Consider the following 23,210-nt stretch of genomic DNA (forward strand, 5'->3'; position numbering starts at 1 on the left):
TTAAATTGCCAGTGAGTTATTACAGACTCTAACAACTCACCATGATAGCATTAGTACTCCACAAAATATAAGCCCTTCTTTCCTTTTTGAGTGCCACTAGTCAGAGCAGGTTTTGCTGATTGTTACCAGGGCAACATCAGTAAGAGGCTCGAGTCCGACAGGGGGTCGTTTTTTGTGGCTGTAACTGACTCGGTCTTTATTTTTCTGAAACAGTCAAACTTACAATAGACTAATCTGTGAGTAAAATGAAGACACGTCTAACTCTACAGACCAGTCTAATGTTTCTTTGTGGACTGCTCCTCAGTCCTGCTCTATGTTTTAGGGCACAATGTTTAGGCACTATTACAGTCCAGACAGTATAAAGGACAGATGTAGCAACCGTGATGTTGGTTGGCAAAGTCCAGTTAGGAAGACTCAAGATGAGCTTTTCCACCATTGCCATCTTGACAAAAATGGGGCGGAGCTGACTGAGAAACCGCACGCTCGTTGCCTGTTGACTTGGGATTGACAGCTTGTTATGCAATGAGCATGCGGTTTCATACTACAGGTACTTTTTTATTTCTAAAGGTCTTTCTGCAGCTACAACTATCATAATCCAGCAGCCTTCAGATAGAATCCAGCTTTAAGGTGCTCCTGCTTCGGCTTTATGCATATCAATTGTAACAGACATTATTATTGAAAACAAATTTTTTTGTCATACGTCATAGCAAAGTCATCTTTTCAGCAAGTTTTTGCTGGGTGGGGAGAGACAGCAGTACATAATTGCACTGCACCATGCCAATGCTACAAACAGTAAACTGCTTAGTGAAAGAGAAAGAGTGAGAGATGTGCAACCTCAGGTGAAGTCACCAGAGTCTTCTGGACGAAACCCTCAACAGACAGGCTGTTAACAGGTTCCTTTCCCATTGCCCGGCCCACCGACTGACCGAGACGAGGCAGAACAGAGGGTTTAAAAGAGAGAAGGAAGAACAGCCATTAGAGCAATTCTGTGAGACACAACTTCAAGCAAAAGAAAGGAAGAATCAGTGTTAACAGGACACAAGTGAGTTGTTCTAGCAGAAACTTTTTAATGAACTTCAAACTAAAATCATGCAGCTCCATGTACCTGACAGCCACCAAATCCACATAAGCAAATCTGGAGGCATTTGCAATGCAAAAAGATTTTTTTTATTCTGCAACAACATCAAAGAGCTGAGTTCCACTAAATCTCTTGGAAACAGTAAAAAGCAGCAAGACTTTCCCAGCTTTCGAATGTCACTCAAACAGAAACAACCCCCACCTCTGGAATGAAGCACACAGCAGATTACATTTTCCGCCACAGACAACATTTGACATTCTGTGGTTATAATCTGATTGTGGCAGACAGCAGATGAGAGATTGTCTGAAGGCAACTTAGGCACCAGCAAACACTATCCTATCTGAAGAGGCCAATCTCATCTTTAAAAGCCCTATTACCACAATACCATCAAAGCTTGAGAGATTTTGTGATCTAGCATAAAGAAAACGATCTAACTGTTAGGCAATCAGGGGAGAAAAAAATGACTGATGATTAGTTCTCGAGTGCCTCGCATTGAGAAAATCTCAAAAACATCTCGGATCTAATCTCATCAAGATGTTTCCTTGTTTGCTACTTGTCAGTCATCTTCAAGCACCTCGGAGATATTGAGAGAATTATCCTGGTATTCCAGAGAAAAGGTAGAAAGCAATTCATTACACGGCTGTCCTAAAATAAACAGGGGATTTGTATGTTTGTTTCCGACTGATATAATATTGGAGACACCTGTTTGAAATGCCTGCTGGGAAAACAAAATCTATCTTCAACAATCACGCTCAATCACTATGTTTTTTTTAATCATATGACCGTGCAGTATCGCTTTAGGCTAATGAAGCAGTTAAAAACCTGCATAACAAGCACGAGAGCGAGAATTGGAAAGAGGACACTGGCACACGGAAATATCGATGGCCTTTAATGGAATGTCAAGTTTTAGAGGTCACTAGATTTGAGATATTGACCATAATGGACCTGAGAGCTCTCCACACCACAGCTCCCCTACCCTCATCCCCCACTCACAGCCTTCTTCTCTGGTGTGCCGGTTGGGGAGGTCGCTGACAGACGCTTCTCGCGGTTCATCAGCTTGCTGTTGGGCTCCCTCAAGGCTCTCTTTAGCTCATTGATGCTGGCCTGGTGCTTCAGCAAGACGTCCTGCGACTTATCCAGAAACTAGAGAAGAGCAGAAGATAACAGTCCATCAGTCCGTCATGAACACCTGAGACTTGTATGGCATGTATGAAAATGTTGTGAGGTAATACTTCATGTACACAGGAGAGGAGGCCAAGCGAACTGCTCGCATTTATGCCAGTTAGAGATTACGCTAACATTTTGGTCCTTTGTGCTGGTGTTCACTGACATTTAAGATGCTTATTGAAGCTACAGCATGGCTTCAGTAAGTTACGACAGAATTAGCTTTCAAAACACGAATGAGCACAACAATCAAGGCACGCACTGCAAAGAGGATGCAAGACAAAATGAATATGAATAATCAATTAATGCCGTTCGCTAATCAAAACTCAGAAAGCTTTCTTTTTGGAAGATTGGACAACAGCTATTACAGGAAACAAAACAAAACCCATATTCCTTCACCTGCATAAACAGTATTCTGCAGTTCAGCTGAAGAAACAGCTATTCAGAGCAGGAACTTACACTGTTTCTAGTGCAACATCCCCTCTTTGAGCTTTTTAGTTCCACTAACAGTATAACAGGTAAATATTTATCTGAGAAATGCCCCCTACAGATATAACTGCAGATATACACCAATCATAACATTATAAACTGTGACAGGTTAATCGTGTCACCTGTTAATGGGTGGGATATTTAAGGGAGCAAATTAGCATTTTATCCTCAAAGTTGCTGTTTTAGAAGCAAGAAAAACAGGCAAGGGTCAGGATCTGAGCGCGTTTGATGACGTTTAAACTGTGATGGATACACCACTGCGTGAGAGGATGTCTAAAAGCAGCTATAGTAGGGTGTTCCTGGCCTACAGAGCTCAGTATCTATCAAATGTGATGTTGAAACAACAAAGGCCATGGGCGGCTAAGGCTCATCGATGCACGTGGGGTCAAAGGCTGTCCTGTACCGTCCCATCAACAGACGAACTACTATAGCTCATACTGCTGAAAAAGTTCATGCTGGTTCTGATAGGTGTCAGAATACAGCAGCATTTTACAATATGAAGTGTTGCTGATGTTTTCAGTGGATGTTACTGCGCTTAAAGTAGAGCTTTGAATGAAGGACTTGTAATACAACCTAAAAATGGAGAACTTGTACCAGCGCGTTCACTTAAGTGGAGCATCTGAGTGCTTTTCCCAGAGAAGAATGCACCGATGCTGCATTACAGGCACTTAAGGACGGGGAGAGCACACGTCTAACTCTGAAAGCAGTGCTAGAGATTTGCTGCTGGATGTTTCAAATACCTTTTAAAATATATAAATAAATCAAATATAAACTGACTGAAAAGATGCGGGCAAACCTCAGTCTATTAGAGGCACACACGACAAGAAGCACAAGAACCAAAATCCAAGAACCTGTACCTCCTGTTTGTGCCGAGGAGTAGTCTCCTGGTCCAACTGAGAGAGCTGAGTTGGTTGCAGGACAATGGGTGAGCAAGGTCAAAGGTGAAGAGTGCAGGGTAAGAGAGTGCAGGAACAAGGTCAGATGCAGACACAAGGCGGTAAGTCAGTGAGAGGACAAGCAGGCAGACAGAAAGCAAAGATTTAGCTATCAGATACAGATATCATGCCGAGACAGATTCTGAAATGAGAAAATAAAGCCATCCCAGTAAATTTTGAACATTTAATAAAACTACAAGCATTACAGCCATGTCTAAATCTTAAGTGAACCTTTACACCTAATTCTGACAATCGGTGTCTTTCAAATGTTTGCTGGGATGCCTAACCGTTCCTTAAAAGGCCACTACAGCCTTTGGATCACTTGTTAATGTGGTGCAATGCAGTACAGCTTTTTTTGTTTGTCAGTGATGACAGCCACAGGTACAGAGACAAAACCCAGTGGGAGATATGCAGAGAGGGCGAGGAACAATTAAACAGACACAGTATTTATAATAAAGACAGCATACAGACAAACAGAGACCAAATCACCAGACACCAAATACCTCCTGTTTACTGTCAATTGGTGACCCGGCCTCCTCCTTCTCGCCAGCAGGAGTTTAAAAATAGAAAAAGCATGTTAGTAAACAGAGGCATGGCTCGGGTCTGCATTTGTCAGCATAATGAGAAAGGGTTAAAAACTGTAAAGCCGTTAGCAGGATTTATGAGCAGTGCAGAGTAAGCATGTAAGCCTGAGTGAAAGGAGAAGAGTTAGTAAATGCTAAATCCAGCAAAGCTGCCACAGCGTTATGCCCCTGCTGGATAAACCTCAGCTGGACTGAGACGCTTGCACTGCACCTCTTTACATCATTGCCTCACTGCACTAAAGCCAGAGTTGTGGGCAAGGTGACTAAAAGTGTGCGTTTAGCCCTTCTGTCATTGGAAACTCATTAAAGCTCCATCGGGAGGTCTTTATTACCATGATCTCTTTTTTTCTGCTTGGAGTCACGTTGCCGTCATGGTCTTTGTCCTGCTCCGCCTCCCGGCCCTGCTCGTGCTCCTTCTCCTCTTCGTCCTGTTCCAAACTTGGCTCCAGCTCTGTTTCCTGCTCGTCCCCGGAGGGGCTGTGCAGACGTCGGTGTTCACTGATGCTGCGGTGAGAAAGGCCGTCGTGGTTCTCGCACATGGCTGATACCGGCCGTGAGAACTCTGTTGGTCAGACAGATGAGAAGCGTTGGATATTCTGGGAAGAACACTTAATTTACTTTCTTCCACAGATGATGAGAAAACTCTGTCACCAGTGGCACCAGTTTTTACCTTTGAACATGCTGTTCAAAGGTAAAAACTGTCTGATTTACAACACTACTCTTTGAGCAAAGTGAAGCTAGCTTTTTCTCCCTGAGAAGCCCTCATGCTGCAGCGCTCACCTCCATCCAAGCTCCGGGAAAGCAGATACCTCTTACTGGTCGACCGCTCGAAGTGAGGAGCAGGCCGGTCTATGAGAGCACTGGCCTGCCTGGTTTGAGCCTGCGTCCTTCCGCTGTATCGAAACTTTGAGCCCATCACCAAGAATCCCTTAGGAGGAGGCTCAGGAGACACCAGCCTGTGAAACAGACTGTGATAAGCAAGCAGTCTGGATCTCTCAAAGGCAAAATACAGAGATATGTGGATTACTAATAGCTGAATAAATTATTTCAAGTCCAACTTAAATAAATGTGCATCATGTTTTCAGCTTCAAATTCACAGATTCAAGATTTTCATTTGAAAAGCTTCCCATGGATTTAAATGGTTTCATTTATTTGTTCACAGAAAGATTTATTCACACTTTTCATGAACTCTGGTCCATTGTTGATCCATATTTGTTGATCTATATTTACCTGTTCTAATGAAACCATTACAATACAACAACTGCTGACCAGGCAGAGTTTTACTATTTTCTTTCCTCTCTCCACCCAACTGGCCACAGCAGATGGCTGACAGAGATGTTTTCCTGTTAAAAAGCAGTTCTTTCTTCCGACAGACACCAAGTGTTTGCTTAACTGTTGAATTTTGGAGGTTTTCCCTTTAATATCTCAGGGCCTTACCTTACAATATAAAGTGCCTTGTGGTGACTGTTACTGTAAACTAGCTTGACCTTCAGGGTAAAGCTGACTTCTCCTTTATCACTCTATAATACGTATGTGTAATTGTAACTGCGTGCTACTACACAGAGAGCTGTATAATGCAGTTCATGCATGTGTGACCTCCTCTGTAATGCTATATCAGTATATAAGTTAAGTTTACTAGCAAAGCCACGGTGACCATGACAGTAGCCGGAGCGACTGTGCCTAATGAAGCTGTACACAGGGAAGTGTTCGGTTTGCTTTGATGGCCATCGAACGAAAAACCCTCCAACCATGAGAGCGGATCGATTCTTACCGGAAGAAGGTGTGATGCTCGATGCAGACCTTCCACAGCCTCTTGGCAGCTCTGTGGTTGGGAAGCTTAAAACCAATTGTACTTTCAAACTGTTCATACTAGAGTGGAGAGAAAATATGGAGAGACAGAGAAGGTGAGAGCTGAGCACACCACCAGGTTTGTTTACTCTGTTTTGCTGAATGGCGCATCAATTTGTTGGACGAACATTTAGAGAGAGTCCTAAAAATCTATAAATATACAACATCTCATACCTGAATGATCACTGGAGCCAATCAATAAAAACAGTCCTTGCTTTGTGCTTGCAAAAAACTGTTGGCACCAAACTTATGTCAATATATAAGCTACCTTATTATTTACATATATTCTGCAGACTGGACAGAAGGCAGCAGGTCAGAGGCAGGAAGGATAACATCCAGTGTTCAGAGGCTGGGAGCAAATGAGTGGAAAACAACTTCATGGCTCTATATTTACACTCTTTATCCCTCTGTTCTGACTGTGGCTGCAGCTGCAGCAGCTCTGTTAAAAGACTTCTTTCTTTGGCTCCATCACAGGCTCACTGTGCAGCTCTGTCACTTGACTGGGTCTCGCCCAGACAGCCTGACACTTTGAGGCTCAGCATGGAGGATAAGCTGCAGCACAATGGCGAGGGCCAAAATAGAGACCCTAACCATGCAGCGGAGCAAAAGTAAAGGTATAAGGCTGTGTTTAGTGTGTGTGTGTGTGTGGTTTCCAGTATGGCTCCAAATGACCACACATTCATTTCTCCTGTGGCTTTAAACAACATGTTTTTTTTCAGTAACACACATATATATATAAAGGAGTCATAAAGGAAACGATAACCAGCCTGATTTTAAATATCTTACATGCTGTATATAAACTTGGTCATAACTAAGCTTATGGGCTTGATCTCTAGTTGTCAGCATGTAGATTTGAATAATTCTGGTCATCATTAAAGCTGTATGGTAGTACTAGGGTAGCAGCTGCTACCATCTGAGCATGCCGTGTCAGCCAGATCACCTCCTCGCTCATTAAAACACCAAGATAGTGACACCCAATGGGACTTTACTGACAAATGGGTGCTGCCATTGTGGCCAGGCACGTCCATCTACTAACACCTCAAAAGCTCTCGAATTAAAGTGCTTTATTTCATAAGCTACAGGTGCACAAACGCCCTGTAGTGGCCTCATGGGGCGGGTCAGGCAACCGGTAGAGACTCTGGAAATGTACAAAACTATACTTCCAGTCCTTGTGTTACTTAAAGCTAGCACAGTGGTGGATGTAGCAAGGACATTCTTAAAATTGAGGCTCACATCTCCCTTTGGTTATGCACACACTTGTATGAAGATTTATTGTTCCAAGATCCTAAAAAACAAGAGCCCCATTTCCTTTGATTGTGGTATAAACAGACTAGTTCAGGGACGTCATACTCATACTCATTTTAGATTGTGGGCCACATACAGCCTACTTTGATCTTAAGTGGGCCAAAGGAGTGAAATTTCCCTTTCTGTTAGTTTAAAGACATTTTTCATTTAAAAAAGCTGCTAAACTTTGGAAAAAGTTTTTCCAAAGCCCTGGAAAGGGCCGGATTGGAGTCTTTCGCCAGGCCAATTCTGGCCCTTAGGCTTTATGTTTGACCCTCCTGGTCCTTAACCATAATGCGTACTTCTCCAGGTCTTATCTTGATGTAGAAGTTGCTCCTCTTGTATGAAATCTTAAGGATCTTTGGCCAGGCAAAGCGGTTGATCCTCAGCCTGTCACGGTAAATCAGCAGGCCATTGGCACAGACACCCAGCATTATTTCAATCCCCTCAGAATCCTGCAGCAGACACAGACAGAAATTATTCAGGAGTGCATTGATGACACCTGAAAATCAAAAAATGCCAGAATAGCCAACCTTAGCATGATGGAGGTCGACTCCGTACATGGACAATTTCTTTGCGTTCTCCAAGAAGTTCATTTCGGCCTCTGCTGGAGTCATCCCCCTAGAATAAGAGCAGAATAATAACAATACTGTAGCAGACTTTCTTAAATAATAGATCCAGAATGGTGTACAGCGGGAGCAGTATTCGAATATGCTTGATGTATTCTCTTCTAAGTTCCTTCCATCAAGTTCCCCAAGTACTTCATTTGGAAGAAAGCCAAAAAGCAATGCCACAGCATCACTATGTGAATTGAGAAGTATTGTCACACTGGCAAGATTCACACTGTGTGAATTTCAGTGACAGACGGCATCTATCTGCAATGTGCATAATGAAGTGTTTTTGATGCAACTGAAAACTCATCAGATGATCACCCTAAGACACTTGTGGATGCACAAAGGTCTAATTTAAACAACAGCGTGTCATGTACTTGTAGTTTCGATGGAGCTCCATCACCCTCTCCTCCAGCTCGCGCGTCTGATTGGGAGCAAAGCGGAAATCGCTGACGTAGTCGGTGCCGTGGTCATCCTGGTCGTAGTCTCCCAGCTCGGCCTGAACGGTGTAGGAGCCCAGGAGGGCGTGAGTGACGAACGAGCACGGCAGCCGACCTGACAGCATGTCATCCCTCAGCTGCAGACACAGGTAGTATCTGTCAGATGAGACGAAAAAGGGGAGGAGAGGAAGGAGTGTTGGCAGTCAAACAAGCCCGAGCCAATGCAAGCTCCAACAAGTATTCAGCCTAGTTAATCCATGGCAGTTAGTAGCATTCCAGGGCTAATCCTTCAAAAGAAGAGAGGGATTTGGGCTGCTCTGACACTGGGGCAAATATGCCATGAGAATTGTTACAATGTGTTTATGTAAACATCCATCAGTGGGAATATATAAAAAAGGAAATTATCTGTACAGCTGACATGTGTTAGCGATTTATCCTTTGAATAATTCTGAGGAGCACCTGACAGCACAGCCAGAGGAATTATGACTGGGGATGTAGTAGAAGTGTGTGTCAGCACACTACCTGGTAATATCTTCCATGAGCTGGGAGGGGTCAGGAGGGTAGAACTTGACAGCGAAGGCAAAGTGCCACAGAGAGTCTGGTAAGAGATTGTATTGAGAGCAGGAAGCTTAAACACATCCAGTATAACGGGAAAAAGTGTTCATTAGAAGGCAGTTTTGGAGCTCTTCTTAGCAATTTAGCTGACAACTCCAAGTACAATGAGCAACAAAGCTAGTTTTATGTCTCTGCTAATTGAATTTTAAAATAGTAATCCACTACAGCAACTTGGAAAAGGCACTCACTGCGCATCTGCTTCTTGATCTCCTTGGAGGGGTCCAACCAATTCTGAAAGACAGAAGGCAGAAATCACACAGAGTAGACTGGAAACATGGCTAATGCACACCCCGGTGTCACATTTTACTCTAATTGCCGCGTGTGTTCCTTATGAAAGCCTCTCCATATGGTAAACAAAGAGACTGAGCCCTCCCTGCTGAGGCATTCAAACCCGCACAGAGCAGTCATGTTTTATCACTGCGCCACAAACTCACTGTCAGCCAGTTACCTATGTGATCTCATAACATCTGATTGTTCAGTGAACCAGTTCACCAACAGGGGCACCATTTCAGATTTGGTTGCTGGAGCATTTCATTAGCTGAAGAGTTCGTGTGAATTCACTTGTTACAGCAGCTGTAAATCGTGCTGTTTAGACAGATGTCAGTGGGAAGACAGTAACAATATTTCCCACAAGTACTCTTAGTGTGAAAAAACAATGTATACTGCTGTGAAAAAGTATTTGCTCCTTAGTTCTTAGCTCCCCTGACTTGCCTTATTGGGTACATTACTTGTTTGTACCAGTCTCGTCCCCAAATGTCAGGCACGCCCACCATCAATCAGTGAAGTGATGTAAATCCTGGCTTAGAGCAGTATGAAGCCTGAGTTTTGTCTCCAAGACAGTCCCACTTAAACATACACTGACCTCCTTATTTGAAACCCTGTCTATGTGCATCCACTGTTGAATCAGTATAGTATAAATGACATAAAATAAGCTAACACATAGTATATCCCTTGTAAACATGAATTTATTGGTTCCTAGTTTATATACTACGATGTCAACAGATCAAAATTGCAGCAACACTTTTATTATAAAGAACAACTGCATTGTTCTTAGGCTAATTTAAGGTTTTTATGCCATAATATACTGAATTTCATATCAACAGCAGATTATCTAACAGCACAAACAGTTAATGGAATGCAAAATAATCTGAAATGGCTATTTCTGCCAAACATGCAAAAATGAACCACACTGAGTCTATAGGCATGTTTGCTGGTCGGTAACTTTGTCACAGCATGCTAGCACACTCCCAGTGTCAATGCTCATAAATGCCGTGTCTAAATTCATAGGCTGCATCCTCCCGAGGACCCGGCCTTCGTGGTCTACGTGGGCCGGGTCCTCCGAAGGCCGGGTAGACTGGAAGTAAACGGCTGTGAAATTGGACGGTCTAACCTTCAGTTTTGCGTCACCGCTGTCTCAGTGGAGTTTAATAAACTCAGCTGTCTGCTCCTTTCTATCTAAAATATAATAGGACACCGGCGTAAATTCTCGATCATCTCACACTTCTGTTTAATCACTTTTCCGTTTGACATTTATTCAGCTGTAATCTCAAATGATGAAAACGATGTGGGTTCGCTGTTCTCACCGGCTGTAGAGAGCCTTAAACCCCTGGCTAGCTACCAAGCTGATAGGTGTCTCTGAAAACATCGGAGCACTTTTGCAAATATGTGATGTCTTGATAAACTGAGCAGATATTTGACGTTTACACAGCTACATTCTCGCCTGAAAATTTGTTAAAAGTTTATTTTGTGACCCAGAAAGAGTAATAAGAGTAATATTAAAACTAAGCAGCTGCTGCTATTGTTGGAAACTGGAATTGGCTGGGCCACGCTATGAATTCTGGGATACGGTGGGCCATGAAGGATACACCCGACCCATCCTTCAAATCTGGGGAAAAGGAGGACGCATTTGTCGGCCGCATTCGGAGGAGTCTACGAATTTGGACAGCCTTCGGCGCGTCGCTGTGACATAATCGGCTTTCAAATGCGGCCTCAGGAGGATGCAGCCCATGAATTTGGACACCCCCAAAGTTTATATTCAGCACATATAACAAGTCTGTCTACAGTGGATGTTGTGGAAGCAAAGTTAAGATGCTGCTCAAGTCATTGATAAGAATCATCTAAACTTAAACCAATCAGCAGTTACCAAGAAGTTTCAGGAGAAATCAAAACTGTGATGCTGACAGCGGAGCTAGAGGAAAGGTCAGTGGACTAGCAAAAATCTAACTAAAGAAAATGAGTTGCAATGGGTATCTATTTTTATGTAAATTCCACCCTCATGCTTACAGACATAAAAACGGGTGTTTGAGCAATCCACGATGCAGAGAGCTGACAGTGATCTCCACTAACCTGAAAACCACACAGCAGCTGTTTCCTAATGCTGACCGTCGTCTTGACAGCTGGTACTACACGAATCAGAGTGAAACCATGAAGGGTTGTTACACTACACTGCAACTCCGTGGCCTCAACGGGGATAAACTCCAAACTGTATCTCTGACAGTTTGCCTCCTGTGTTACTCCTCTGGTGTTTAATCGTACTGCTAAAGACTAAAGAGCCGTAGGCATTCGATTGTCCCCACGAATCCACCTTCTATCAGCTAAGGGTAAAGTGAACTAGTCAGGTGCTGAAAACTTTTCATCACTGATTCATTATTTCACACTTTGTTTTTCAACTGTACTTTCTAAAGAAATCACATAGAATAAATGTTCTCTTGGAGAGCAGAGATTGAGTTCTTGTTCCCCCAACTGAGACAGGGAAAGGGCATCTGAAATGACATTTAAATTCTCAAGCTTGTTTGGTCTACCAATCAGCACTGACCCCAGACACTAAGCTCACGCTGTGCCCTGATAAGGCCGTCTTTGATGAGACTGTCATATTGTGAGGTCCAGGATCAGGCTCGAGCCAAAGCCTCAGCCATCCTGTGCACCTCGAGTCACAGCATGTGAGCTGACAAACTGTGTACAAGCCATTGACTGGGGCAGAGGATATGCACCAGATGTTAAAAGGGGCTTGGTCTTGTCCTATCTTTAAAAGACTGGAGGTTCCTCTGTAGCCTGTTGTGCAATCCCATACCTACCCTCTGGGAAGACATCAATGAAAACCCCAGACCCACATCAAACACAGCACTCTCATGTGAGTTGACAGCCAGGACCCATCAGGTCCGTGTTAATTATATGATTATGTGATAAGTCTGGTCCGCACACTTTATAACAAAGCAACAACAATCCGTGACCAATATATTCAGACCTCCGTTTCAAAATGTCAAAAAGGTTGGTGTGCTTACTGGAGATTAATGTTAGAGCCCATTTATCAGGAAATAATTAAACCTCAGATGATGGAAAAAAGAGTGAAAGAAAAAAGTGATTCTGACAAAGTCAAACTAAAGTCAAGTGACACAAAAACAAGCAAGATAATGCCATGAATCTTAAGGGTCAGTTCACCCGAGAGATTACTTTCACGAGATATTGTTCAGAACTGTAAACAGCTGTAATAATCAATATTTTTCTAATAACTTGTGAGTTCTTTTAACTTATTATGAGTACATGAGTACATGTGCTGCTCATCATGAATAATTTGAAAAGTCCCCTAAGGTACCAAATGATGGACAAGTTAGTAACTATCTAGTGAACATGTAATCAAATTAAATGCTAATTTTGTGCCTGATCTATGCATGTCTTGCTATCTTAAAAGAAAAACACTGCCTTATTTAGCCAGTGCTCTTTGTTATGGCCACACCACTACAATACATCAAGCCAAAATTATTAATACATGTGGTTTCTGATTACTCTTTCCTTTGGGCAATAGAGTCACTCTATGCTAACCATCAGAAGAAACTTGCTTGCTAGGTGATATAGGTTGCAAAGATGTGGTGCTCTGTCTCATACCCTTCATGTGATTGTGTTTGTTACTAGCAGCGTTCATCTGTAGTTTGTATGGAGGGGCCTGTCTCGTCTGCAAACACTCACTAAGTGGTAGTGAAACTGTCAGGAAACAAACTGTGGACGACCACATCAATCTGGTGGCGACCAGAGCAATCACAAGGAGCTTTGTCGTTTAGCACTCACCAATTTCACCCAGTGACACCCAGCAAAAACTAGCCAACTGGTCTGGAATACACCTTCTTTCCTTACTGGAGTTACTGATGTTACCATGAGGTAGCTGATCAGTCTGCAGGCCTGTGTAAATGAATCCTTATATTCATCGTCTTAGTTCGCACTGAACTAATGTACATATTTACTGTCCTAACTCACATTTTCGTTTATGTTACATGATCACTAAACACAGCAATCAGCTACTTGTATCTTTAGCAGCACCAAGTGGCAACATCAAGGCTTGAAATTCAGCACATCTAGAAATGATTTAATGCCGACAGACTCCTATGTTAATTGCTAACTATATTTTATAACCCATCCATCTGGATAAAAGGCAACGGCTGCTGTGATTGACAGGTGTTGAGACACCTGCAGCTGTAGCCGATAGCTGTCTGCCATACTTTACCTCTGCTAATTAAACTGACTGAACTGGACCTCTAGACCCTCTGTGTGATGTTCGTGTTTTTTTGTTGCATTTTTAACAGAACTATCTCACAGAAAAATGGTCCCGTGTGGTACAGCCTGTCAAGAAGGTTGTGTTTCAGTTCAGCATTTATTAATCTGCTGCTTAACACTATTTAGCAGATATGTGTGCAGTTTATTAGTGCAGTCTGCTAATTGATCTTTTGAACTGATTACTGCGCATCTAATACATTTCTAAAAACCCAGTCAAAGAAATTCATGCATGGTTAGACAACCAACACTGAGAACCTTTCTCCTTTATCTAATTTCAAATAAAGAAAATACCCAATAAGGCAATTTTATTAGCTAATTAGCCTGCGCGACCTAAAAGTTAAAACTTGCCTTTAGCTATTGCCTGAGAAAAGCAGAAAGTCATCCTGCTTACCCTTCACCTTGCCATAGTCATAAATGAAAGAAACAGCAAAGTCACTGAAGTCATTTTGATCTAACTTTTCTTTTAGCTCTTCAAATTTTTCTCAACTGTGCCTCTTAGCCGGGGCCCGTGGAGATTTAACTCAACCCATGAAATTATTCTACCTCCGGAGCAGCTCTGCCTCTGAGAAATATTTCTATCACTAAATTTCATATATGCATCTTGCAAAGAGTAGATGAGGCATTTTCATTTCTTCTTCAACTGTACAACTTATTCAAATGTCTTTTGTCCAGGCCCAGACTTTAGCACGGACAGTTCCATTTTCCATTCTTCTCTGAATGATGGATAGCGCACCCCAGAGAGAGCCAGCAAAAAACTGGGAGGAATACAGATTGTTTAGCGAGCATTGTTTATGCACTGAGAGGTTACTGTGGTACACAACTCACTGACCTTCTGGCTGTCTGTGTCGGCAAAGGTCAGACCAAAGTAGTCTTTCTCCAGCAAGTTAAGGTGTTCACACACCATGTCCATCAGGGTCTGTCCTTTGGAGTGTTTCTGCAAAGACAAACATACATGACATAAAAGTGTGGAAAAAGGTCAAGAGAGAGAGAGAGAGAGAGAAACAGTCCCTGCTATATTTTTGACTATCATATGTGCATACTCTAAGTGCCTTTTACTGTAATAGTTAGCTTTTAATCAGGAAAGAACTGGGTTACTAATACACTATCAGACTTTATTAGGCAGCAGGGCTTTTTAAGGTTCTCTGGACCTAAACATAATTTAATAACTCAGTCGTTTGGTGCGGTGATACAGTCACTGTGACATGCTGCAGAATACTAGACTTTGCACTACAGGCAGAGATTTGATACTTAGTATTGACAGAACTCAAGGTGAATTTTAGTAATATTTCCTGTCACATTAAATAAACACGCTTCTGTGTGTGTGTGTCCACAAACACACACAAAAGAAAATATTTTCTGTCACACTACTGAAGGCACTGTCAGCCATATTTGGTAGAGATCTATTTATTCTGGTGTATGCAAACTGCAAGCATGGAGTACAATAAAAATAAATCTGCAGGAGAAATGTAGAAGATTCTGGATCAAAAGCTGCAAAACTGATTAGGCACCAATTTGGGTTAAAGGTCTAGAAGAGCACTCAAAGGAGGAAACACACTGGCTGCAAAGTTCAGTTTTTGGTTTGTTTGTCTTTTAATTCAACCATTAAAAATAAATCTTTTATTTTATTTTACATTTATGTTAGTTTATCCCATTAATTTGAACCTCTGAAAATGAAGTACTATGTATAAAAATGGCATTTTACACATAAATTCTGTAAAATTCTTTGAATTATAGTTGAAAGTCTGCACTTCAATCACATGTCTGACTCACAGCTCACTGTGGTGATGCACGGAGGCAAAACTACAAAACATCAAAGATTGTAGGGTGCTCTGCTGTATACTCTTGCCAAATTTTGTCCCAGTCCATCATAACAATTTTGACATTTTCCTTTGAATTCTATACCACTGCATTCCTAAAATAGTGGAACATTTGACTCAAATCCAAAAATGAAAACCTCAAAACCTCATAAATAAAAAAAATCAGGAGGTCAGTTAGCAGGATGCAAAGGAATGATGTTGAATGACTGCCAAAAAATGCAGACTGTCATGGCTGTGACCATATTAATTGGCATATAACTGTGTACGAATATCTTTAAACAAGCAGCGCATATTTCACTGGGCTGGGTTGCATATATGGATTATAAAGGGAATATAATATTAGGAGTACAATTTGTGCATGGGCTTATATTCCATAGTAAATATAGAACAAGAAAAACACTTTATAAGTATGCATACACAGTTTTATCCTTTCACAAGGCCTACTTTAAGAGGTGACAAGATTGAGCGAGGAGTTGCCAGGGAAACTGAAGCAGTTTTTTCCTTGTGCTGTCTGTTTCCTTAATATCTCAAGGGTAGAGCTTGAAAAAGTATTTTTCCTTTTCGTCACAATGAGTGAAGGGAGGTTGGTGGAGGAACACTTGGGAAGTGCTTCTAAGCTCTCATCTTGTCAGTCAGCGAGTCCCCGACAGCAGCGCTGTTTATGTACAGCGAGAGCACGCTGCCATCGGAGGCGGCACAAAGAATGAAATAAACAAATCATTGCAGTCTTGATAAGCCATGACTGAAGTGATCCTGTCTATTTGCTCTCTGCTCCGGTGCAATTAAACAGTAAAATTACAAAAAAAAAAAAAAAAGACTTCAGCGTTGACACCTCAATAGACGGGGAAATCTTGGATGTCAACTAACCAGCCATTCCACCCAAAATGGCCTCATTCAACACATCAGCATGACCAAGCATGAAGGAAGGGTCTGGGTGAGAGAAGTGCGTAAGGGTGTGGTGCGTCCTTTCCTGTTCGAGGGCCGCAGGGAGGCTCAGCCACGCATACCTGACGAGAGAATTAATTAACTCGCGAGTACCACCTCCTCCAGTGAGAGCACTCCCAAGGTGTACCCTGCCTCCTCACAGGTTCCTCATGATTACCTACTCCTGGAAGTATGAGGAAGGTTCAAAAACTTCTATCCTAGCAGGAACAAGCCTGTAGTCCGAGACCGTCGGCAAACTAGACTTTTACAAAACATGTGTAGGTAGACAAATATCCAGAAGTGCACTTACAATACCAAAGCTTTCATAAGCATAATGCTGTTGTCTGTTGTGGTGTGGATAAAACCCAGATGTTTTCACAGTGCTTGGAGAGGTTGGCACCAGAACACCAATGCTGATGGTCTTACTTCACACACTGTTGTAAATGAACAGCCCCCCTCCTCCGTCATCACACCACATACACAAGGTTTCACGCACTTGTGCGTTAGTGTCCTGAGGGTCGCTTCATAATAATATTGTTCTTCTATTTTCTCCTTGACTGCACCGGGTCTCCAATCATGTAATAGGTATATGGATTTCTTTACACCCAGTTAGTAGCCTGTGCTGGGAGCTTTTTATTAAAAAATGCAATGAAATCAGAATTTATTGATACCTTTGAGAATTACTCAGTATAACTGGGTAGCCTCACACTATAATTTTGGTCAATATTTTAACCAAATTATTTAATATGATCATGTAACCATGTGATTCTTGAACTTAAAGACGTGTGCTTTTACAGGAGAGTTCAATATATCAGTGCTAGGTGGCTATAAAGAGAGTTTCAGGATCTAAGTTGCTTCATAATAGTTAATATACATAAAAGTTATTTAAGCTCAGTAAACAACAAAATGTGCCTGCCTGTTCTGCAGTTTACTATTTTCATTTGCCTTCAGCATATTACTGAACTGTGTCACTGGAGCTTAAAAGGACATGCTGACCACTGCCAACTGAAAATGATTTGTAAACTAAAAACAGCCATACAAAAATTCAGTTTCTGTTCAAAAACACTTCCTATAAGCATCACTGCCAAGTAACCATAAGGTGAACATGAAGAGAACAAATAGTAGGATCTGCTGTATCGAGGAATTACTAATGTAAACAAAGAACACGTTCACAGAAACGCCTTTCCACCCTCCTCTTTGTAAAACAAGGAGCGTAAGAATACAGAATTGTAAAAAAGGACAGTTTTCTTTGAAATGTGGTGTCTAGATACTTTCTTTGGATCGCATTACAGTAACACTGTGAGGAATCCTGGAGTTATTTTTGAGCAGGGAATGTCCTTAAATATGAAAAAAATACATGGGGCTGTTGCACAATATCTTTAAAGTTTGAAACATCCCGTCTAAGAGTGATGCTGAAACACTAGCTCAAGGCGTGACTACTATAATTCATTATTATCAGATGATTCTAAAATCTCCCTGAAAAGCCTTCAGTTGATCCAAATAAAACTGAATTGAACTGAACTGAATTAGGCTGAGCAGTGGAACAGGAATGCCTCTTGGTTGCGAGCGCAGTTATTCCTTGTGTGTCCATGTGCTGTGTTGCCGGTGGTTGCTAGGGTTCGGGGGAAGCAGAAAAGTGATGCGATGTGGTGCAACACTTGTGTCTTTGCAGCAATATCTGCTGTAATGCTATTTAGAATCGCTAAAGGGGCAAAAACTGATCTATTGTCGGTTTCCAAAACATGTTTACAAGATGTTACAAAAATCTGTTTTACCCCACCCTAGAATATTCTTCACAGTTCAGATTTACAATGGATGGCTATTTTTATTACAGAGACATTTGGATACTGGTGAAACTTAAAGGCAGGGTCACTTTGATTTATGAATTTCTAGGATTTCATTAGTTTGTTGATAACGAACAGTTTATGGATGCAGTTTGCTAATCGAGTGTGTCATCCAAATATGGTCAGTCTTAGCTCCAAAATACATCAAATGAAACTCCAGAAACCAATGGCTGCATCCATCTGGTGTAACACAGTCACACAGTCCACTGTGCCCGGTAAGCCTTTGTACACACACGATGGCTCCAGACAGGCTATTCACTTCCTGATTTTTGATGTACATCCACACAGATTTCTTTTGAGTGGGATAAAAAGTTAAAACGTCGCATAGCTTGAAATATTGCTGCCCAGTCATCTCCACAGTCAAGTAACTGAATCTAAAGACATCCTTCACATCTTGAAAAGATATTTTAGCCATAAAAAGATAGGCATCCTCTGCCTGAGGTGCATGCTGCAGCTAGTCATAAAACTCCAAAACGTTCAAGTCGATGCCTTGTATTTATCTAAGGCAGGGTCGGCAACCTTTCTGATGATGAGTGCCATCTAAACTTTCCTCAGAAGTCAATGTGCCATATGATTGCATTAGCAATAAATTTAATAACGCTCTATATTAACAGTTACACACTATATAGAACAACTTTATAGAATTATATTTGTTCGCAGATGTTCGCAGATGTTGGCAGCTATCAGCGAATAGTTATCAGCTATTTTGAAACAAACAAAAAAAGACACTTTTTATCCATAACAGCAAATAAACTGTACAACTGAAAACGCAAATGCTATTTATGGTCTCCTCACAACAATGATAAGAAAAATAAAGTGGGCCAATATGGCATGTTTGTTAATACAGGGATACACATGTTAATGTGATCTCTGGTCTCCCAGTTTGTGTCCAGCATTCAGACGGCTACCTGAGGACACTCTTCATGTGAGAGAAAATCTGCTCACACAGATATGTAGAGTCAAATACTGTCAATAAGGCCTCTGCAATGTTCTGAAGACAGTTAACCTTGTCAGGTAGTGATGTCCAGCAGGTGAAAATGCAGCTCCATGAACACGCACAGCTATGGATTCCAGCTGTGTTCGTAGTTCTGCAAACTTTGACCCCCACAGAGTCGAGCTTTCCAAGTTCAGTCAGCTGCATTTCGATGTCCTCTGTGTCCAGCCAGTTAATGCGAGACAAATCCAGCTGCTCATTAAAGCTTTCTGGTTTGATCAGAAAAGAAAACATTGGTCCATACACCTGAAAGTTGAGAACACATTGTGAATTCTGTCTCGAGTCTATGGATGTATCCGTGTATTTCCGTGGTGCTGATGCTGCGCTGAGCGGAAAGCTCCTGAAGCATTTGAAGTGTTGGAATGTGGAAATTTCAACATCGCTCGAAAAAACTGCCAGCTAGCAACGTCCCTCTCACCGGTAGGCTAAGTGATTTTTAGCCAGTGATTTTACAAGTTGAATCTGATAGTTGGGGTTGTTAGCTAAGATACGTCATTAAGAAGCGGCACAACTAATGTGTCTATGTGAGCTAATTTGCGATGCGCACCGCTGTCCCAGGCCATTTATTTTTTAATGCACCTTCTCAGATTAATTCACTGCGTGTCGTGCCCAGGGCTGGACTGGGATAAAAAATCGGCCCGGGCATTTTGACTCGAGACGGGCCCACCAGGTATTATAGGAAAATCCATAGAGCCTTTGAATGAAAACAAACACTGTTGTGACAGTGATGTACGCTGTCTTGTTGGTATATGTATGATGTCTATACATTTTACATCAGATAAAAACTTTGGTTATGCGATTCAGATAATTACTTAATAAAAGCGAGACATTTTAAATAAGAATAAGAAAGAAAAGTATTTCTTTGTGCCCCCCTCTCCCTGTTAATGCCCTACCTGGCCCCCTGGCAAAACTTTGCTAGACCCGCCCCTGCACAGTTACCAGCTGTCAGCTACGTAAAAAAAAAGGATCCTGGTGTTATTTGTCTCTCAGAAACAGTTCATAACTTCCCTTCAACTCATTCATGTCACCTAAAAGGTAAACCTGTTTCTCCATCACCTGTTCAGCTCTGATGATTCAGTAAGGACATCTCCTGGTTTCATCTTCATGTTTCCCTCTCACCACATATCCAAACCGACATCATGACCAGCAGCTTTTACAGCTGTGGCTCCAGCAAACATCAGCTGATACTAGAAATTAATATTAAATTAATTCTAACAACAGCTGATCAAGCTTAAACGTGCTGCTGTTGGTTTCCTCTTTCCGGCGCAAAGTGGGAGACAAACAAACAAGAGAGACGGGACTTTCGTCAGAAATACCGATCAGCTGATCATTGATCAGTTTCATGATTGAAGCAGCAACAGGAGAGGGAGGGTGAGAGGATGAGAGAAGAAGATGCAGCTGTGCAGCGTAAAGACACAGAATAACTCCAGCTTTGTGTCTTTTTTCATTCTAGCTGAAGTACGGGACAAACTGCGTCTCTTCTCAGCTCAATACGAAACGCGTAATATTTTCTCTGAATGAGGGACGATTCCGTCTTTTTACGGGACGGTTGGCAACTCTACTAACTAACCTTATGAATAAAATAAAGTTCACTATCAGTTACATCAAAGCACCCACCAGCTGTATAGAAACTCCGTCATGCTAGCTAGGACGCAGTACGAGTTATTGTAACTGACTGTAAAAAGTCAGCACAACGAAAATAAACTCCACCTAAACTTGGTTTATATCTGACCCAGATAGACTGCAGGTTATAACGTCTCACCTGAAGTTCAGTTCACCTGACACTCGGACCGGCGGCTGCCTCGGGTCTCTCCTCCTCCTGCCTCACCTTAACCTCATCCACCTGCTGGCCTCTGTGGAAGCTCTGCCATAGCCACCACCAAACAACTGAGTTATTTTTACACATCGGCCAGAATCTGGCCAATCCACCACCTTTCATTGTTTATACCGTTACAAAAAAACAACAACAACAACAAAAACATTGGCCCACCAGGCAAATGCCCAGTATGGCCAGTCCAGCTATGGTCGTGCTGTCAGTTAACCCTTCGCGTGCCAGCTGTGGCACACGTGCCCAGGGTTGCTGACCCCTGATTTAAGAAAATAGACTTACATCTATCTCTTCTGTCCTCACTTATGCATGCATTCAGTTTCCCTTCTCAGCAAGCGGCAAATGCCCTGTTTCACTCTGCAGTGTAATGACGACACATCTCTTGTGTGGAATGAAGACTTTAAACTGCATTATTTTTTTGTGTCTCTGTGTGTATTACAGAAATGTGTAACATTTCTTTGAATTTACCCTCTGGTGAGTTCTCAGCATGGCACCCTCGCTTTTATTCTTTTTGCCCCTTTTATCCGCTTTGTGCAACACTATACAACACACACAACTGCCCACAGAAGGAACCAACAACAAAGGGAAAAACATAATGTTCCCTATTTTCCAACTGTTTGCTCAAAGCACGATAAGCCTAATTCCAGAAAATGTGTAAATGCAAATTGTTTTCCGTCGGGCGTACCTCAATTTCTCCTTCGAACTCGGAGGAATCCAGTAGGGTCACTTTAAAGGGGGCTGTTTTAAGCCGTTTGGAGCCTTTCTGGGGAGATTTGAGGTTCTTGTTGGGAGACGTCTTTTCAGACATGTCATCGGTTTCTCTGTGTCCATCCATGTGCTTGTTCTGGTCCTTTACATGTAAATATAAAAAAATATATAGAAAATGAAATGACAGTTTTAGATTTAAAGTCTTTCTCAAAAACAGAACAGATACTTAAATCTGTTCAAATGTTTTCACACTTTAAAATGGCAGTTTCATGCATACTGCTAGACTAAGTCCAATAATGACACATACAGTATAATATATATCTGCTGTAAATGGGCCTGAGTTTCAGTCATTAAAGTAATCGCTAAACAACAATCTGAAATGAAATGCAACCACTCTGCTCTAAAAGAAATACAGTTATGGCAACATGAAAAAATCTTGTGCTGAAATACGACAAAATAAGTGGATTCACGTTATATGAAAGCTCTGTCCTGAGAAGACAGTCTGGACAAAAACTCTTTTTTAAGTGTGAGAGTTGTATTATGCAATTTAAATTAGCTTTAAAATCTGTGTGAGTTATGAGCTTTAGTGCCAAACTGTCAGAAAACACAAATATATTCAATAAAACGACAAAAACAAAAAATCCATAAACACAAATCATTTTTGCAGACACATAAACATAAAACAGCTGAGTTATATTTAGATACATTTTAACATCAGTAGCCAGACCTGCATTATACAATGGTGGCTATAAAAAGGCCTGTGAGCTGGTGACAATTTGTCACCACACCCACTAAATAGCAACTGCTGCTAGCTAACAAAACCGACAGCCAAAACTTTTCTTGTCTTTCTTACACTTCTAAGTAGTATATGGCTTGACACGTCATAATGATGTTCACTGGAAAGACTTTAAATCTCGTATACCCCAAATTGCAATATGTCATGTTATGAACATTAGTAGCATTTGTTAAGTTAGCATGACTGCCTGAATAGTTTAATTCATATAAATACATTTATTTCTTGTCCACCATTTTGGACATGTGACAATCTTGGTGACAATCTAGGATTAAGTGAATAAGCCTGACCACACCGGCCTAGAGACGGGTATGAAGTGGCTGGAGGAGGTTGATGGCACTTTCCGGGAAAATGATTACTGCAGCTCCAGTTACACAGGCCTAACCGTACGGCAGTCGCTTTGCTCACTAGCACATTGCAACAGTCATAGTTTGAATAGAAATGAAGGTACTTTTTAAAGATGTACTATCCACGAAACAGCGAGCACAGTCCACTGTACTCGCTTTGATTTTTTTTTGTGTGTGCAATTTTGCATGCTTTTTTCTTTTACAGCACATTGTGTTTTGCGCCCTGATTGGCTGTAAAAACCATTGTCAATCAATCTCATGCTGTGTCTCCTGTACAGTACAGAATGCGTTCAGCTTGTAAAATTTACATCTTCGTTCGCTAGCAGTGTGACTCTATAGTGCTGTACTGTATGTTCGCAAGT

General features: G+C 41.7%; 1 protein-coding gene across 3 annotated transcripts in view; it reads right to left on the reverse strand.

The window, feature by feature from the left end:
- LOC134628116 (band 4.1-like protein 1) overlaps positions 1 to 23,210 on the reverse strand; it is a 95,267-nt gene that overhangs the window by 17,678 nt on the left and 54,379 nt on the right. Inside the window, exons 3-16 of one of the 3 annotated variants that reach the window (XM_063474786.1) lie at positions 21,686 to 21,850; positions 14,423 to 14,527; positions 9,237 to 9,279; positions 8,956 to 9,031; positions 8,371 to 8,589; positions 7,916 to 8,003; positions 7,685 to 7,837; positions 6,022 to 6,119; positions 5,031 to 5,206; positions 4,583 to 4,812; positions 4,170 to 4,208; positions 3,589 to 3,633; positions 2,072 to 2,221; positions 835 to 921 (exon numbers count right to left, since the gene is read on the reverse strand). In XM_063474786.1, coding sequence (XP_063330856.1) covers positions 835 to 921; positions 2,072 to 2,221; positions 3,589 to 3,633; positions 4,170 to 4,208; positions 4,583 to 4,812; positions 5,031 to 5,206; positions 6,022 to 6,119; positions 7,685 to 7,837; positions 7,916 to 8,003; positions 8,371 to 8,589; positions 8,956 to 9,031; positions 9,237 to 9,279; positions 14,423 to 14,527; positions 21,686 to 21,850 — 1,674 coding nt within the window. The remainder of the gene's footprint in view (positions 1 to 834; positions 922 to 2,071; positions 2,222 to 3,588; positions 3,634 to 4,169; positions 4,209 to 4,582; positions 4,813 to 5,030; positions 5,207 to 6,021; positions 6,120 to 7,684; positions 7,838 to 7,915; positions 8,004 to 8,370; positions 8,590 to 8,955; positions 9,032 to 9,236; positions 9,280 to 14,422; positions 14,528 to 21,685; positions 21,851 to 23,210) is intronic. The other 2 variants (XM_063474788.1, XM_063474787.1) reach the window with 2 other exon arrangements.

This window comes from Pelmatolapia mariae, linkage group LG5 (genome assembly GCF_036321145.2).
Source record: "Pelmatolapia mariae isolate MD_Pm_ZW linkage group LG5, Pm_UMD_F_2, whole genome shotgun sequence".
Lineage (NCBI taxonomy): Eukaryota > Metazoa > Chordata > Actinopteri > Cichliformes > Cichlidae > Pelmatolapia > Pelmatolapia mariae.